This window comes from Anomaloglossus baeobatrachus, chromosome 4 (assembly GCF_048569485.1).
Source record: "Anomaloglossus baeobatrachus isolate aAnoBae1 chromosome 4, aAnoBae1.hap1, whole genome shotgun sequence".
Classification (NCBI taxonomy): Eukaryota; Metazoa; Chordata; class Amphibia; order Anura; family Aromobatidae; genus Anomaloglossus; species Anomaloglossus baeobatrachus.
Genome location: NC_134356.1, coordinates 430817892 through 430837610, shown reverse-complemented (window position 1 = coordinate 430837610; position 19719 = coordinate 430817892). Strand labels below are relative to the sequence as shown.

The 19719-nt window shown below is 46.8% G+C and overlaps 1 protein-coding gene across 1 annotated transcript in view; it reads left to right on the top strand.

The window, feature by feature from the left end:
* The window catches only part of GOLGB1 (golgin B1), a 90649-nt gene that overhangs the window by 51456 nt on the left and 19474 nt on the right, over positions 1-19719 (top strand). The window contains exons 11-14 of the mRNA XM_075345450.1: positions 2472-2612; positions 6251-6382; positions 7610-7704; positions 9216-9341. Of these exons, the coding sequence (XP_075201565.1) occupies positions 2472-2612; positions 6251-6382; positions 7610-7704; positions 9216-9341 (494 nt within the window). The remainder of the gene's footprint in view (positions 1-2471; positions 2613-6250; positions 6383-7609; positions 7705-9215; positions 9342-19719) is intronic.

Here is a 19719-nt window from a genome sequence, read left to right as displayed (position 1 = left end):
ATTACAGAAAAAAAGACGGTGATTATAGGATGTTAGCTAAAAGCTTTCAGGTCATTCGACTCGTCTCTGGGTTCCAAAGGTAGAAATGTTAAATGACCCCTCTCTGGGATTTCTAGTGTTACTGAATTAGACAGATCTTACTCCAGCGCTGCTGCTGTCTTTAAGAGTGGCATACAAAACACCAGTTTTAATTAATTGGGCCCATTTTCTTATGTAAAGTTTGATTGATTTGCCAGAAGGCTTAAAGGGGTTTTCCCACGAACAAAGTTTAATTTTAATCAATAGATCTTGGAAGAATAATAATAATTTCCACATTTGGATGTGTTTTTTTAAAAAAAATGTTCCTGTGCTGAGATAATCTTATATATGTGTGTCTCTGCTAAATACTGTGTAATGGCTGTGTCTGACCGTACAGGGACATGGCCTGATCATACTACATCTGCTGGGCAGGGGAGGAAGCAAGAGAGTATACATTACAGCACAATATCACAAATAATTCTGTCTTTGAGGGTAAAACACTTTTTAAAAACAGACAGGGAAACGTTTTACCTCACAAAAAGAATCACCTGTAATCCCATGCTGTAATGTCTTTATACTCTTTTGTGTCCTCTCCAGCCCAGGAGATGTGGTATTATCAAACCATGTCCCGGTATGGTCAGACACGACCATTACACAGCACATAGCAGGGACAAATTTATAAGATTATCTCAGCATCGGAACGTTTTTGGTTTTTTTTTGTTTTTTTTTAAACACATCCAATTGTGAAACTTATTATAATTCCAAGATCTGTTGATTAAAATGAACTTTCTTTATCGTTCCTTTGGGAGACCCAGACCATGGGTGTTTAGGTTCTGCCTCCGGAGGACACACAAAGTACTACACTTAAAAAGTGTAGCTCCTCCCTCTGAGCTTATACACCCCCTGGTAGCCAGTCCTAGCCAGTTTATCGCTTTGTGTTCAGGCTTCCACCTTAACCAGGACATTTCCTTGCCTTCCTTCTGTCTGGCCCCTGTTCATCGCTTTGAGAAAGCGCTGCATACTCTAGATCTGGTGCGTGCTCTCCGGATTTATGTGTCTCGCATCGCTGCGCTTAGGCGGTGTACCTCTCTTTTTGTGCTAACCACAGGGCGGCGCAAGGGTCTCTCTGCTTCTAAGCCGACCTTGGCCCGTTGGATTAGATCGACCATTTCGGATGCCTACCAGAGTTCTCGGGTGCCTCCCCCGCTGGGGATCAAAGCACACTCGACCAGAGCTGTCGGTGCCTCTTGGGCTTTTAGGCACCAGGCTACGGCTCAACAAGTCTGTCAGGCTGCCACTTGGACTAGCCTGCATACCTTTTCGAAGCACTACCAAGTGCATGCTCATGTTTCGGCAGATGCGAGCTTGGGCAGACGCATCCTTCAGGCGGCTGTCGCCCACTTGTGAAGTTAGGCTCCGCCTACTTCTTATTTTTTTCTGTTTATTCCCACCCAGGGACAGCTTTGGAATGTCCCATGGTCTGGGTCTCCCAAAGGAACGATAAAGAAAAAGAGAATTTTGTTTACTTACCGTAAATTCTTTTTCTTATAGTTCCGTATTGGGAGACCCAGCTCCCTCCCTGTTACCTGTTGGCAATTTTCTTGTTCCGTGTGTTATCACCGGCTGTTGTCGTGGACAGAGTCTCCGGTTGTTCCGGTTCTTGCTCGGTTCTACTTGTGGGTGGCTATTCTCCTTCAGCTTTTGCACTAAACTGGCTAGGACTGGCTACCAGGGGGTGTATAAGCTCAGAGGGAGGAGCTACACTTTTAAGTGTAGTACTTTGTGTGTCCTCCAGAGGCAGAAGCTAAACACCCATGGTCTGGGTCTCCCAATACGGAACTATAAGAAAAAGAATTTACGGTAAGTAACAAAATTCTCTTTTTTTAAAATCAACTTTATTCTGGAAAAACCACTTTAACTACGCTTTGTTCCACCCAAGCTTGCCTCACTTTGACATAGCTGGTAAGGATTAGCGTAAAGAACCAAGAGTTGCTAAATTTTTGCACAGTTGCAACACTTAAAAAAGGTTTTATGGAAGAAAACTGTCAACAACTACTTTAATGAATCGGGCCCAAAGAATAAAAATGAGATTGGTTTAGTAAACTAGTAGAGAGAACAGAAGGTTCTTAAGAGATCGTGTCAAATCCAAGAAAACCCGGAGAAAATATATTTGGCTCATCCATGTTTATAGACTTTGTCAATGACCAAGAAACCATTGTACTAAATAGAAACACAATGTTGTAAATGGCAAATAAAATATTAACTGAAAAATGAATTAATTTATAATTTTAAAAATGTTAATGTAGGAAACTTCGAGAGTTAGTGGATGATGCTTCACACCGGGATCCTCCTTGGTATTTTGAGCCCTAGTGTCATTCATCGCCCTGCCTTGTTCCTATAAGTGCTGCACCAAGCAAGAAAATGGTAACCGTTTCCTGCAATTTAACTTTCAGATCTCCAGTAATGAAGTTCTCGACTCAGTTGAAGAGCTTCAAAAGGTGCAGACAGAGGTGCAAAACTTAAATACCCAGCTCAGTGAATCGCTTACACAGGTGCACCATAAAGAACTCCGGATCCAACAGCTAAACTCAAAGGTCAGATATGAAATAACTGTGAATGTTGAAAAGTGTTTTACCTCATTGTTTTATTGCGCTTGCACAGTGCAGGTCATCCAGTTATGTCCTATGGGTCAGTTTTATGTTTCTACTGTTAATGGCAAAGAAATGTGAAAGCCTAAGTAAATTTTTTAAATGTATTCAGTAATAGTCCTTTGCCTACAATTTCCACCCAAACCTATATACAGTATATCACGAGTACACCCCTCACATTTTTTGAATTTGATATCTTTTCATGGGACAAAACTGAAGATTTGACAATTTGATACAATGTAAAGTAGTCCATGTTCAACTTGTATAATAGTGTAAATTTGGTGTGTCCTCTAAATAACTCAACACACAGCCATTAATGTCTAAACTGCTAGCAAAACTGAGTACACCCCTAAGTGAAAATGGCCAAATTGTGCCTTATGAACCATTTTGCCTTCCATGTGACTCATTAATGTTACAAGGTCTTGGTTGTGACTGGGAAGCATATGTGTCAGATTTGGTGTTATCACTGCTATACTCTCTCATACTGGTCACTAGAAGTTCAACATGGCACCATACATGGTTTCTCTTCATAAAGATTGCCTAAGCTATAAGAAGATTGCCAACACCCTGAAACTGAGCTGTAGCACGGTGGCAAAGACCATAGAGCCATTTAACAAGACAGGTTGCACTAAGAACAGGCCTCACCATGGTCGACCAAAGAAGTTGAGTGTATGTGCTCTTCATCACATCTACAGGTTGTCTTCTCAAAATAGACGCAAGAGTGCTGCCAGCATTGCTGCAGAGGTTAAAGGGATAGGTGGTCAGCTTGTCAGTGCCCAGACCAATATGCTGCACACTGCAAAAAATTGGTCTGCATAGCTGTCATCTCAGAAGGAAGTCTCTTCTAAAGATCATGCACAAAAAAACCCACAAACAGTTTGCTGAAGAGAAGCAGACTAAGGACATCGATTACTGAAAACGTGTGCTATGGTCTGATGAGAGCAACATAAACTTATTTGGTTCAGGTGTTTTGTGTGTGTGTGTTTTGTGTGTGTGTGTGTGTGTGTCTGTTTTCTGTGTGTGTTTTGTGCGTGCGTGCATGCATGCGTGCAGCAACCAGGTGAGAAATGTAAAGACAAGTGCTTCTTGCCCACAGTCAAGCATGGTGGTGGGAGTGTCATGGTTTTCGGCTGCATGAGTGTCGCCGGCTGTTGAAAGCTACAGTTCAGTGAAGGAACCATGAATGCCAACATGTACATGTGATTATACTGGGCCGCAGGGCAGTATTCCAACATTAAGACTCCAAACCCACCTCCAAGGCAACCACTGCTTGACTGGCCAAACATGTCTCCAGACCTAAACCTTATTGAGCATCTGTCTGGCCTCTTCAAACAGAAGATGGAGGAGCACAAGTTTCTAATATCCACCAGCTACGTGATTTCATCATGGAGGGGTGTCGGAGGATTCCAGTGGCTCTTGTGAAGCTCAAGTGAACTTTATACCCAAGTGAGTTAGGTTATGTGCCCACGGGAAAAAATACCTGCAGATATTGCCGTGGAAAACCTGCGGATTTTCTGGATTTTTCAGACAACTTAGCAGGTTTACGCAAGTACAGACACTCCCCATGTTATCCTTTGGGATTTTGGGGAGGGCTGCAGAAAATGCTGCGGATTTCTCGCAATTACTTGTGGCTGCATGTTAGTTATTCCTGCGGATTGTTACACACGATCTCTATACTTACCTGCCTTGATTGAAGACACCGGAGACTGTTGTGAATGTCAGTTATGCTTTGGCTGCTGTGAGGCTCCCTCTTGTGGCCAGGAATGGTAAGGACAGAGACCAGGTGTGTTGAGCAATGGGCGTTTCCATTGCTAACTCTCTCCTTATTTAAACCCTGGTCTGATAGCAGGCTATGCCGGATGTCAGTTGTTCTTTGTTCACCAGCCTGCATCATCCTGCTCCAGACCACTTCTACCCCGGATAAGTGCTTGGTTCTTTCTTATGTTGTTTGGTTCTTTTTGCTCTTATCTGAGTTTGTCATTTGCTATGGTTGTTTTCAGTTTATTTGCATGCAGGGATCTTCCCTCTCAGTTGCTTAGCTGGAAAGCTCCCTGCAGCTATGTTTGGAGTATTGCTCCTATAAGTCCATGTTTGTTGCTTCTTGAATTTGTAATGGTTCCTGCTTTCTGTTCATTGGTATGACAAGAGCGCCTGGTATAGGACGGAGTTCAGATCTAGCGATCTGAGGGCTTTTTTGTACTATCAGGTTGTTGGATTTTTTCAGGGTTTTTCTCTGGCCACCATCAGTCCCTTTCCTGTCCTATTTAGTCAGTTGGGCCTCATATTTTGCTAATCCTATCATCTATCTGTGTATTGTGTTTTCCTATATCACCGCAGTCTTTGAATGTGGGGGGGGCTTGCTATTCTTTATCTATTTTCTAAGGCAGAGAGTTATTCATCTTTCCTTCCTTTAGGATGGCTAGTTCTCCGGCTGGGTTCGCGGTGCACAGGATGTTCACCCCTCGGCAACTTCTAGTTGTGATGGTTAGTAAGGGGATGGCGGCCAGATTTGTTGCCAATGCTCTTGTCACCTTTTACCAATGATTTATGGTTGTCTTCCATGGTTCCGGATCATAACAGGAGACTCTTCCTTCGGTGTAGAAGAACGGGACAGAGCCAGGAGTGGGCTGCAAGAGGTGAGCGGGGCCTGCATGAGCTGCGGTCATGTGACCACCCGAGCTCCGGTCAGCTTGTCCAGGCCCCGCCCATCTTCTCAGGAGGCAGCCAAAAAACAAGTTGCTGCGTGATGGAGGTAAGTATAAACTCACCGATCACTCCAGCACTTGTTCTGCATTGAGGATACAGTGCCCAAGCCGTGGTACTGTATCCTCAATGCAGAATGCCCGCAGCATATCCGCAGGACATTCCGCTGGACCTCCGCACCAAAAACACAGCACGACTCAGACAAAGTTGTGCTGTGGATTTCTGGGAGCTCCTGCGGATATATCCGCAGGACACTTTCCCTGTGGACATATGGCCTTAAGGCAGTGACTGAAAATAATGGTGGCCACACAAAATATGGACACTTTTGGCACAATTTAGCCATTTGCACTTAGGAGTGTACTCACTTTTGTTGTTGACCATTTTGATAGTAATGGCTATGTGTTGTTATTTAGAGGGCACACCAAATATACACGGTTATACAAGCTGTACACTGACTACATTGTATCAAAGTGTCATATCTTCTTTGTAGTCTCATAAAATTATATAATAAAATCTTTACACAAATGTGAGGGGTGTACTCCCTTTTGATATACTCTATATGTGGAAGCAGTTGGAGCAGTTACCCGAGTTTGGTAGTATTTGTTGTTTTACCATCAGATACATTGGCGTTTTTTTATTTTTTTGAAAACTGGCAGTCAATATTTAGTCAATAACAAATTGAGGGTCGCTGATAGATTTCTACAAATGTTACAACTAATATATCAGCACTTCTAGAAAGCCATAATAAAAAGCCCAACTACAATTGAGTACATATGCCTATTTCTTCACGGTTATTTGAAATCCTCTTGAAGTGTCTCTGTAAACTACGTACAATTTGTCTTCTTGTCTGTACCTCTTATAATTGTGTTTTTTCTTTACAGCTTTCTCAGATATTTGAGGAGAAAAATACTTTATCTCTGCAATTGCGTGGCAGCAACCAGCACCTGCGAGATGCTACTAGTCGCTGTTCATCTCTTGAACGACAACTTCAAGAATTGCAGCAGAAGAACTTGGTAAAAAAAACAAAAGCATAAAAAGACCAATGCAACATACAATAGTTAATTGGAAGGGTGTAGGAATATTTGTAAAGAATCTAGTTCACAGTTGCAAATAGTGTATTATGAAAGCGCTGGACAAGGCCAACTATCTAATATTTATATGAGGCCTTTTACTTAAAGGGAACCAACCAGCAGGTTTGTGCCTTATGTACTAGCGGCAGTGCCATAATGGCGCTAAGATGCTGATTTAAAATGATACCTTTAGTTGAGAAAGCCGAGGCTTGATTGCAGAATCATCCTTGTTCAAACTTTCAGACGTGAGGTAATTTGTGCACAGGCTTGAGCATCAGAGCGGGAATTTGTGGGTCAGGTCCTCTAATCATTCCTCCCCCTGCTTTACCTCCCTTTATTTAAATTTCACGCCGCCACCATTACCGCTGTTGGCAGCACATGCGCATGGCTATTGGAACATTGTCTTCAATAAAATAGTGCCGCAATTAACGCATGCGAGTACCGCGATCACTGATGCTATTTTATTGAAGACACTGTGGAGACGATTGTGAGCGGTAGCGCATGCGCCAATTTTTTTATTCATCAGCACATGCGCCGCAATCGGTCATAGTCCTCTCCACAGTATCCTCAGTGAAATGGCATCGGAGATCGCGGTACGTGCATGCGCTGATTTCGGCACCATTTTATTGAAGACAGCATCCCAATAGCAATAGGCAACCACTACCAACAGCGGTTGTGACAGTGGTGCAAAATTTAAATAATGAAAAGGAGGCGGGGCAGGTGGAAGAATGATTACAGAGGACCCCGACCCACAAAGTACCACCCCTATTCTCAAGCCACTGCACAAGTTACGTCACTTCTGAAGGTTTGAACAAGGATTATTCTGTAATCAAGCCTCGGATTTCTTATTTTAATCAGCATCCTAGTAACATTATGGCACTGCCTCTAGTTTATAGGGCAGAAACTTGGTGGTTGATTCCATTTAAAGGGTTATTGCTGCTATGGCCAAAAAAGCCATATTGCTTCCTAAATTGTCTTTTGCTGCCCAGATCCTGCTAACTTTATTGGAATTAATAAGCCGCCTAAAGTGCAGAGTATAACACGACTCTTCCTTTGACGGCAGAAATCAGATATGTTAGGTTCCACCATGTGTTTTGTTTTCGGCTGATCGCACTGTGCATGAGCCTGCATTTGATTCCGTATTTTTAGGATGTTTTTATTGTAATGTAGGAAGCTTTGCCAAGTGACTCGGCTCCTGGAGCGCCACAAGAGAAGAAGGAGCCTCAGACCGAGACTGATCAGCAACTGCAGGAGCTACATGAAAGGTGGGATGTTTCTTATTGGCACATCATTTACAATCTATGCCAATATACAGGACTGTATGTCATTTCCTGTGCCTTCTGTTTAACCTGTTAAGGACCAGGTAATTATTTTTTTATTTTTCGTTTTTTCCTGCCTCTCTTCCAATATTTAGCAAATTATTCTTTCCGCCTTGTGAGGGTTGTTTTTTTGCTGGAAAAGTTGCAGTTTTAAATGACATTATTTATTTATTTTACCATGACCATGGTAACAAAAAAAACATACCGTTGTGTACTAAAACTAACCTGGTATCCTGATTCACTCCATCAGTACAATTACAGCAATATCAAATTATTTATTTATTATTTTTAGTGGTGAAAAAAATGTTGAAAATTTGAAAAAAAAACCCCAGAGATAACAGTTTGCGTCGTTTTAGGAATTTGGGAGGGGGGGGGGGTCGTAAATGATGTTTTGATCAATTTTTATTGCATTTTTTTTTTTTTTTTTTTGGTGCAGTAAAGGTGCCAGAAAAACCTCTATTCTGGCAATTACTTTCTTTTTTTGTTATTTACAGTGTTAACCAATTGGGTTAATTTATAGGATTTTTGGTCGCAATGTAGTGCCCAATGTCAGAAAGCTGACAACTATTTTATGGGTCTTCCAGCAGTACAATGACCCCAAACATATCCTATTTTTCAGTTTATAAGACTAACAGCATTATAAGACACAACCCAAATTTAGAGGAATAAAATGGGAAAAAATAATTTTTAATGTTAAAATGCAGGTCTGTCTTATAGTCCTAATGTGTCTATTAGTTCACCAGGGGGGATCGATGGTGGTCAAGCAGCTCAGAAGGGTCACAGGAAGCGGAGTCAGCGATGCTCGGGGGAGTGGGGGGGGTCCATGGCTCAGGAGGGTTAGTGGACGGAGTGTCTTCGATAATGTAGGCTCGGGGGTGTCATTGAATTGCCGGCAGGCTACTGGCTCCATTGAACCGCCAGCAGTTCAATGGAGCCCGCATCCCGCCGACAAATTAATGGCGTTCGCCGCCGCGACACCCCTGAGCCCGCAGTATCGCTGACCTTCCACCCTGTGACCCTCCTGAGCCACTCCACTGCAGTCCTGTGACCCTGCTCCACCATTGCCTCCCCGGTAAGCCATATCTGGATTATAAGATGCACCCCCATTTTCCCCCCAGTTTTAAGAGAAAAGAAGTGCGTCTTATAATCTCTAAAATATAGTACTTGAAAAAGCCCCTAGAAATAGATGGAAATAAAGCGTTGGAAAGTCCTGAAGAGGCAGCAAAGAGTCTTGATCTAAATCCCATTGAACACCTGTGGAGAGATCTTAAAATTGCTGTTGGGAGAAGACATCCTTAAAATATGAGAGACCTGGAGCAAAAGAAGAATGGACCAAAATTCCAGTTGAGGTGTAAACAATCTTGTTGATAGTTACAGAGGTGATTGATTGCAGTTATTTATTCCACTTTTTTGTTCATGACTGTACACTTATCTATTATGTATTGTCTTCTTCACAGGTATTTGGAAGTAAAGAAGCAGAATACTGAGCAAGAACAGGTGAGATCGGTTCTGGAACAACAACTGAGAGAAGAGCGCCAGAGATCAGAGTGCAGAATTCAGGAACTAGAACAAAATCTGAACATGTGAGTACAACACGGATAACAAATCTCTCTCAAACTAAAATTAAAAGGGGAAGTTGAAGAGACATAGAATTTTATTTTTTTTAAAAAATTATAGATTTTGTTATGGGTCAACATCCCACCTCATCCCTACGTGATATAGGCGCATTATGCCAATGGGCTGCCATGGTAGTCAGGGGTCTGCATAAGGTCTCCATGGCTGTTATGTTGGTATTTATAAGCAGCCCGTGAGAGACTCACATTTTATACTGCAATATAGTTGTATTGCTGTAAATCGAACAAGTGATCAGAGGTTCAAGTCAAGGAACTTTTTTTGTTTTAATTTTTTTTTAATTTTTAAATATTAAATTAAAAAAAATTAGAATTGCCCGCTTTTTTTCTTTGTCGCTCCATTGGGAGACCCAGACAATTGGGTGTATAGCTTCTGCCTCCGGAGGCCACACAAAGTATTACACTTTAAAAAGTGTAACCCCTCCCCTCTGCCTATACACCCTCCCGTGCATCACGGGCTCCTCAGTTTTATGCTTTGTGTTGAAGGAGGCACACATTCACTCAAGCTCCCATTTTAGTCAGCAGCAGCTGCTGATTGTATCGGATGGAAGAAAAGAGGGCCCCTAACAGGGCCCCCGGCATGCTGCCTTCTCACCCCACTTAGTCGGCGGTGTTGTTAAGGTTGAGGTACCCATTGCGGGTACAGAGGCTGGAGCCACATGCCGTTTTCCTTCCCCATCCCTTAGAGGCTCTGGGAGAAGTGGGATCCTAACCGGTCACCATTCACTGGGACCGGGCTCCCTCCGCAGCCCCTGGGGGAATCTGCCGGACAGGAGACTTGGTATCATCAGGGACAGGCCCTGCTTGGGGACGGTGCATGGAACCCCTGTGTCAGACGCTGCAGCGCTGCTGTTTTTTTGTGACGACCGGGACTACCGCGCCGACCGCGCCTGTTTGCCGGCCGCGTTATTAATTTTAGTCCCCGGCTTCATGCGGCCTAGTACTATAACTCCCGACCCCGGGCCTGCCAGTCAGGGGTAAGGGCGGGACGGTCGACTGGACGTCGGCAGTGAGGGCTGGAGCATACTTAGGTGTCCTCATCCCCCCTCACTGATCACTGTGGGGCACCAGATTCCCGCACTTTATTAGTCGCCGCCCACGGCTCCCTCCTTCCCTGAGAGCTCCAGCAGCCATTTTTACAATCACTTCTGCCGGTGGAGGATTTCAGAACGAGCTCTGCAGCTCTGGGAGGCCCAAGGCAGGGAATCTGGTGGACACACAACCGCTTGGGGCGGTCGGTAAGCCACACCGGTTACACGGTGCTGGTCCCCCTGGGGTGCCGAAGTGTGTGTGTATATATGTGTGTATATATATATATATATATATATATATATATATATATATATATATATATATATATATATATATATATATATATATATATATATATATATATATATATATATATATATTTGTATACATTTTCTCTGTTCGGCCGCATTGATTTGCTTTTGGCTATATACCCTCAGTGATCACTCTCCGAGGAGACAACAGCATGTCGTCCGCAAAGAGCAAGGGTGCCAAGACACAGGGTTATTTTGCAACCTGTACCTCTTGTGCGGCTATGTTACCTGCAGGTTCCACCTACCCGCACTGTGAGCAATGCTCGGCCCCTGTTGCACTCGCTCAGCCGGAGCCTCGGGCACTGGTGGGGCCCTCGGCTCAGGTAGAACCGCCGGCTTCCACTGTCCAGGTGGCAGGGACGGAGTTTGCAGCTTTGGCTGAGAAACTCTCTGAGTCACTTTCACAATCCATGGCTCAGTCTATGGACAGATGGTCTGCTAAGATACTAGAAGCCTTGCAGTCCAGATCGGTCCTTACACAGGCCTCGGGCACTGTGAGTTAATCGCCCCCAGGCCCCTCTCGGTCTGCGCAGCAGCGTGCTCCTGGGGTGACACCTGGGTCTCACGGGGAGGACTCAGACACGGACCGCAGTCCCAGACCGGCTAAGCGGGCTCGCTGGGAACCTTCCCCGACTTCATCACACTGTTCGGGGTCTCAGCTTGAGGACTCTCTGGAGGATGAAGCGGAGGTCGCAGCTCAGGGCTCTGACCCTGACGTTGCTCTCAATCTTGATACACCGGAAGGGGACGCCATAGTAAATGACCTTATAGCCATCAACCAGGTGTTAGATCTATCTCCCCCGCCTCCTCCTGTCGAGGAGTCGGCTTCTCAGCAAGAGAAACACCAGTTCAGGTTTCCCAAACGTACACGGAGTGCGTTTTTCGATCACTCTAACTTCAGAGATGCTGTCCAGAAGCACAGAGCATTTCCGGACAAGCGTTTTTCTAAGCGTCTTAATGACACACGTTACCCCTTCCCCGCTGACGTAGTTAAGGGTTGGGCTCAATGCCCCAAGGTGGATCCTCCAGTCTCTAGACTGGCGGCTAGATCCGTAGTATCAGTGGCAGATGCTTCATCGCTCAAGGATGCCACTGACAGGCAGATAGAACTCCTGATGAAATCCATCTATGAAGCCATAGGCGCGTCCTTTGCCCCAGCCTTTGCAGCAGTGTGGGCACTCCAAGCTATCTCAGCTTGTCTGTCTGAGATTAATGCGGTCACACGTGCCTCTGCTCCGCAAGTTGCGTCTTTGACTTCTCAGGCGTCGGTATTTTCATCCTACGCCATGAATGCCGTCCTGGACTCTGCGAGCCGTACAGCGGTAGCGTCCGCCAATTCGGTGGCAGTCCGCAGGGCCATGTGGCTACGCGAATGGAAGGCAGACTCTGCTTCCAAGAAGTTCCTAACCGGTTTGCCATTTTCTGGCGACCGTTTGTTTGGCGAGCAATTGGATGAAATTATTAAGCAATCCAAGGGAAAGGACTCGTCCTTACCCCAGTCCAAACCAAACAGACCTCAGCAACGAAAAATTCAATCGAAGTTTCGGTCCTTTCGGCCCTCAGCCAAGTCCCAATCCTCCACGTCCAACAGGACTCAGAAGGGCCAGAGGAACTCTTATGCATGGCGGTCTAAGTCACGTCCTCCAAAGACCGCCGGAGGCACCGTCTCCAAGGCGGCCTCCTCATGACTTTCGGCCTCCCCAAACCGCACCCTCGGTCGGTGGCAGGCTCTCCCGCTTTTGCGACGCCTGGTGGCCACATGTCCAAGACCGATGGGTGAGAGACATTCTGTCTCACGGTTACAGGATAGAGCTCAGCTCTCGTCCTCCGACTCGTTTCTTCAGAACATCTCCGCCCCCCGAGCGAGCCGATGCACTTTTTCAGGCGGTGAACACTCTGAAGACAGAAGGAGTTGTGATCACCGTTCCCCTTCAAGAACGTGGTCGCGGTTTTTACTCCAACTTGTTCGTGGTGCCAAAAAAGGACGGATCATTCCATCCCGTTCTGGACCTCAAACTGCTCAACAGACATGTGAGAACCAGACGGTTTCGAATGGAATCTCTCCGTTCTGTCATCGCTTCGATGTCCCAAGGAGACTTCCTAGCATCAATCGACATCAGGGATGCTTATCTCCATGTGCCGATTGCACCAGAGCATCAACGCTTCCTGCGTTTCGCCATCGAGGACGAACACCTTCAGTTTGTGGCACTGCCTTTCGGCCTGGCGACAGCCCCACGGGTCTTCACCAAGGTCATGGCATCCGTGGTGGCGGTCCTACACTCTCAGGGCCACTCGGTGATCCCTTACTTAGACGATCTCCTAGTCAAGGCTCCCTCCCGGGCGGCATGCCAACACAGCCTGACCATTGCTCTGGAGACTCTCCAGAGGTTCGGGTGGATCATCAATTTCCCAAAGTCAAAATTGACACCGACCCAATCACTGACTTACCTCGGGATGGAGTTCCATACTCTCTCTGCGATAGTCAAGCTCCCGCTGGACAAACAGCGTTCGCTGCAGACAGGGGTGCACTCCCTTCTTCGGGCCCAGTCACACCCCTTGCGGCGCCTCATGCACTTCCTAGGGAAGATGGTGGCAGCAATGGAGGCAGTTCCCTTTGCGCAGTTTCATCTGCGTCCACTTCAATGGGACATTCTCCGCAAATGGGACAGGAGGTCGACGTCCCTAGACAGGAACGTCTCTCTTTCACCGGCAGCCAAAACCTCTCTTCAGTGGTGGCTTCTTCCCACTTCCTTGTCGAGGGGAAAATCCTTCCTGCCCCCATCCTGGGCTGTGGTCACGACGGACGCGAGCCTGTCGGGGTGGGGAGCGGTTTTTCTCCACCACAGGGCTCAGGGAACCTGGACTCCGACAGAGTCCTCCCTTCAGATCAATGTTCTGGAGATAAGGGCAGTATATCTAGCCCTAAAGGCGTTCCATCGGTGGCTGGAGGGCAGGCAGATCCGCATACAGTCGGACAACGCCACGGCGGTCGCGTACATCAACCACCAGGGCGGCACGCGCAGTCGTCAAGCCTTCCAAGAAGTTTGGCGGATTCTGCTGTGGGCGGAGGCCACAGCCTCCACCATCTCCGCAGCTCACATCCCGGGCGTAGAAAACTGGGAAGCAGACTTTCTCAGTCGCCAGGGCATGGACGCAGGGGAATGGTCTCTTCACCCGGACGTGTTTCAGGAGATCTGTTGCCGCTGGGGAACGCCAGACATCGACCTCATGGCGTCTCGGCACAACAACAAAGTCCCGGCATTCATGGCACGGTCTCAAGATCACAGAGCTCTGGCGGCGGACGCATTAGTTCAGGATTGGTCGCAGTTTCGACTGCCTTATGTATTTCCTCCTCTGGCACTGCTGCCCAGAGTGTTACGCAAGATCAGGTCCGACTGCCGCCGCGCCATCCTCGTCGCTCCAGACTGGCCGAGGAGGTCGTAGTACCCGGATCTGTGGCACCTCACGGTGGGTCAACCGTGGGCACTCCCAGACCGTCCAGACTTGCTGTCTCAAGGGCCATTTTTCCATCTGAATTCTGCGGCCCTCAACCTGACTGTGTGGCCATTGAGTCCTGGCTCCTAGCGTCCTCAGGGTTATCTCAAGATGTCATTGCCACTATGAGACAGGCCAGGAAACCAACGTCCGCCAAGATCTACCACAGGACGTGGAGGATCTTCTTATCCTGGTGCTCTGATCAGGGTTTTACCCCCTGGCCATTTGCCTTGCCCACTTTTCTTTCTTTCCTTCAATCCGGAATGGACAAGGGTTTGTCTCTCGGCTCTCTCAAGGGACAAGTATCGGCGCTTTCCGTGTTTTTTCAAAAGCGTCTAGCCAGGCTTCCGCAGGTCCGCACGTTCCTGCAGGGAGTTTGCCACATAGTCCCACCTTACAAGAGGCCGCTGGAACCATGGGATCTTAACAGAGTGCTAAAGGCTCTTCAGAAACCACCCTTCGAGCCACTGCGGGATGTCTCTCTATCACGTTTTTCGCAGAAGGTGGCCTTTCTAGTGGCAGTTACATCGCTCAGTAGAGTGTCGGAGTTGGCAGCGCTGTCATGCAAAGCCCCCTTCCTGGTTTTTCACCAGGATAAGGTGGTTCTGCGTCCGGTCCCGGAATTTCTCCCTAAGGTGGTGTCCCCTTTTCATCTCAATCAGGATATCTCCTTACCTTCATTTTGCCCTCATCCAGTTCACCAATGTGAAAAGGATTTGCACTTGTTAGATCTAGTGAGAGCACTCCGGCTCTACATTTCTCGCACGGCGCCCCTGCGCCGTTCTGATGCGCTCTTTGTCCTTGTCGCTGGCCAGCGTAAGGGGTCGCAGGCTTCCAAGTCAACCTTGGCTCGGTGGATCAAGGAACCGATTCTTGAAGCCTACCGTTCTTCTGGGCTTCCGATTCCTTCAGGGCTGAAAGCCCATTCTACCAGAGCCGTGGGTGCATCCTGGGCATTGCGGCACCAGGCTACGGCTCAGCAGGTGTGTCAGGCGGCTACCTGGTCGAGTCTGCACACTTTCACGAAACACTATCAGGTGCATGCCTATGCTTCGGCAGATGCCAGCCTAGGTAGGCGAGTCCTTCAGGCGGCGGTTGCCCACCTGTAAGAGGGGGCCGTTTTTTCGGCTCTTTTTATCGAGGTATTCTTTTACCCACCCAGGGACTGCTTTTGGACGTCCCAATTGTCTGGGTCTCCCAATGGAGCGACAAAGAAGAAGGGAATTTTGTTTACTTACCGTAAATTCCTTTTCTTCTAGCTCCTATTGGGAGACCCAGCACCCGCCCCTGTACCCTTCGGGCTGGTTGTTTTTTTGTGTACACATGTTGTTCATGTTGAATTGTTCTTTTGGTTCATGGTTCAGTTCTCCGAACATCCTTCGGATTGAATTTACCTTAGACCAATTTATAAGTTTCCTCCTTCCTGCTTTTGCACCAAAACTGAGGAGCCCGTGATGCACGGTAGGGTGTATAGGCAGAGGGGAGGGGTTACACTTTTTAAAGTGTAATACTTTGTGTGGCCTCCGGAGGCAGAAGCTATACACCCAATTGTCTGGGTCTCCCAATAGGAGCTAGAAGAAAAGGAATTTACGGTAAGTAAACAAAATTCCCTTCTTTTCTCTTATGAAAATTAAAAAAAAAATAAACCTATTTGGCTTTGCCGTATCTGTTTTTAATCTACCAATATATAAATGTATTGAACCCACAACACAAGATTAGACACTGTAAAGGAAAATATGTAGATATGCATAAGCATTTTATTCTATTTTTTGGGGGGTCCCCACCAGTGCAAAGAAAAACAAATTCAATATAAAGTGAACATTTAACTTTTTCAATTTTACACCAGCTTCAACACTTTTCAGGAAGGGGGCAGAGGCTTAGCGGAACGACCACTTTCCAGTTATAAATCTCGAGACTCAGCAGTTTGTGAGGTCTACTTCAGCAGAGCTAATAAGCCTAGTGAATGGCTCTAGCGGTGATGTGCGCTGTTGTGGTAACATCACCGATACAGCGTGGCAACTGAGAGCAGGAGCAACGTCAGAAAAATTTGGGGACGGTGACTCTCATGTCCTTACTCTGCTGTAAAACATTATAATGAAACACTGCAGAGTGCCCTGGATGAAGCTCACCTGCCAGACACAGAGCATCTCGGCATAGACGGCAGCAGCCCTGGCAGACATTGAAAACATGTGTTCTCCGCTGAACGTCTGTGGAGAAAAGTCAATCTAGCCGATGGTTTCATCCACTATAAGTTTATGCTCAAAACATACAATGCTGCCCCTCACCTCTCCAAACAAGCTTATTTCAACACCCTCATCACCTCTATAGTCAACAATCCTAAACGATACTTTCCACTCTCTTCTCAGTCTAAAGGTACCGTCACACTAAGCAACTTACCAGCGATCCCAACAACGATAGGGATCGCTGGTAAGTTGCTAGGAGGTTGCTGGTGAGATGTCACACTGCGACGCTCCAGCGATCCCACCAGCAACCTGACCTGGCAGGGATCGCTGGAGCGTCGCTACACAAGTTGCTGGTGAGCTCACCAGCAACCAGTGACAAGCCCCCAACGCAGCGTGGAAGATGCTGCACTTGGTAACTAAGGTAAATATCGGGTAACCAACCCGATATTTACCTTGGTTACCACCGCACGGAGCTACACGTGCAGAGAGCAGGGAGCAGCGCACACTGAGTGCTGGCTCCTTGCTCTCCTAGTTACAGCACACATCGGGTTAATTACCCGATGTGTGCTGCAGCTAAATGTGCACAGAGCAGGGAGCAGCGCACAATGCTTAGCGCTGGCTCCTTGCTCTCCTAGTTACAGCACACATCGGGTTAATTAACCCGATGTGTGCTGCAGCTAAATGTGCACAGAGCAGGGAGCAGCGCACAATGCTTAGCGCTGGCTCCTTGCTCTCCTAGTTACAGCACACATCGGGTTAATTAACCCGATGTGTGCTGCAGCTACATGTGCACAGAGCAGGAGCCGGCACTGACAGTGAGAGTGGAGGAGGCTGGTATCGAAGGTAAATATCGGGTAACCAAGGACAGGGCTTCTTGGTTACCCGATGTTTACATTGGTTACCAGCCTCCGCAGAAGCCGGCTCCTGCTGCCTGCACATTTAGTTGTTGCTGTCTCGCTGTCACACACAGCGATCTGTGCTTCACAGCACGACAGCAACAACTAAAAAATGGCCCAGGACATTCAGCAACAACCAACGACCTCACAGCAGGGGCCAGGTTGTTGCTGGATGTCACACACAGCAACATCGCTAGCAACGTCACAAAAGTTGTTCGTTAGCAGCGATGTTGCTAGCGATGTTGCTTAGTGTGACGGGGCCTTAAGAGTGCAGGCCCTAATCACCAACCTCAGCGCCGACGACCTGGCTAATTATTTTAAAGAAAAAATTGACCATATACGACAGGAAATTACCTCACAGCCTCATAATATCATGCATTCTCTTCCCTCCTACACTTCATCTAGCTCACTTTCACGCTTTGATCCGGTCACAGAGGAAAAAGTTACCAGGCTCCTCGCATCTTCTCGCCCTACTACCTGCAACAGTGATAATATTCCCGCACATCTCCTTAAATTTGTCACCCCAGCTGTCACCACTCACTTAACTAAAATATTCCGTCTCTCTCCTCTGCTGTCTTTCCCTCCTCCTTCAAACATGCCAGCATACACCCCTTGCTTAAAAAAACATCCCTGGACAAAAACTGCGCCGCTAACTACAGACCAGTCTCTAATCTCCCCTTCATCTCCAAACTTCTGGAATGCTTGGTCCAATCCCATCTAATTCGCTATCTGTCAGATAATTCTCTCCTCGCCCCCCTACAATCCGGTTTCCGCTCTTTACACTCTACTGACACTGCTTTTACTAAAGTCTTTTAATGATCTACTAACAGCTAAATCTAATGGTCACTATGCTCCGCTCTATCTGGCTCAAGGACACTGCTCTCTCTTGGTTCTCCTCTTGCCTCTCTGACTGCTCCTTCACTGCATCTTTTACCGGCTCCTCTTCCTCTCCCCTTACGGTTGAGGTTCCTCTGGGGTCAGTTCTAGGCCCCCTCCTTTTCTCTCTATACACTGCCCCTATTGAACAAACCATCAGCAGATTTGGCTTCCAGAACCATCTATTTGCTGATGACACCCAACTGTACACTTCATCTCCTCACATCACCCCTGCATGCCTGCTGTCTTGGGGTTATGTTTGACTCTGATCTCTCCTACGCTCCCCACATTCGTTCACTCGCTCGCTCATGTCACCTCCACCTCAAAAACATCTCTAGAGATTGACCTTTTCTTACCGTTGACTCTGCAAAAACGCTTACTGTCGCTCTTATTCATTCTCGCCTGGATTACTGTAATTCTTTACTTATTGGTCTCCATATTACTTAACTCTCCCCTCTCCAATCCATCCTAAATGCCACAGCCAGGATCATTTTCCTCTCCAACCGCTTCACTGATGCCTCTGCTCTGTGCCAGCCATTGCACTGGTTGCCTATTCGGGACAGAATCCAACATAAACTTATCACTCTCGCCCACAAAGTGCTCCACAGTTCTGCAAAGCCCTACTTTTCGTCCCTCATCTCTGTCTATCACCCCCACCCGTGCCCTCCGCTCTGCTAATGGCCTAAGACTGACATCATCAATAATTCGAACCTCACACTCCTGTCTTCAAGATTTCTCACATGCTGCACCCATGCTCTAGAACACACTACCAAGAACAATTCGATTAATTCCCAATAGCCACATCTTTTAAGCGGGCCCTAAAAATGCATTTCTTTAGACTAGCCTATCACCTCACGTCCCTCATCTAATCTAATCCCATTCTGCCTTTGACAACATTTTCTTCCAATTCTCCTCCCCTGCATCTTCTGGTTGCATTCATCTTCATGTACTTCTTCACACTCTGTTCTTGTGTAAATTCTGGCTGATGACTGGTCTATGCAGCTGGTTTTGAATCCCCTATTGTTTCGACGGCTGGACCATATATGACAAGTTTGTTTTTTTTGGGGGGGGGGTTTCTTGCCCCCCCCCCTTTACCCCCCCTATTTCCTATTCTGGAGTGTGAGTAATATATTATATATGTGTATATATGTATTATATAAATAAAATATTACACACACTCCAGAATAGCATGCAAGGCTCCAGCCTAGACCATCCTCTGGCCTAATCTCAGTGAGCAGCACTTTGCAATTCATAGCAATGATCTGTTTATACCTCTGCTGATGTCATGTTTCAGGTTGCAACGCATCCTATGCACTCTTTAGTAGATGTTACTAGATAAACGTTGCTCAAAACACGTGTCTGAGAGTTGCTCCTGTCAGGCTAAATGAACATAACTGATCTATTCACTTGTCATGGATTTGCCACTGGGCACAAAGCGGGCTGAGGCAGGAGTAACAAACCCTTCTGCTCAGCCAGTCTGACAGATTTACCTCAGAGCTCAGCGGCTGACTGAGAAGAACTGGTTTACAACTGACCA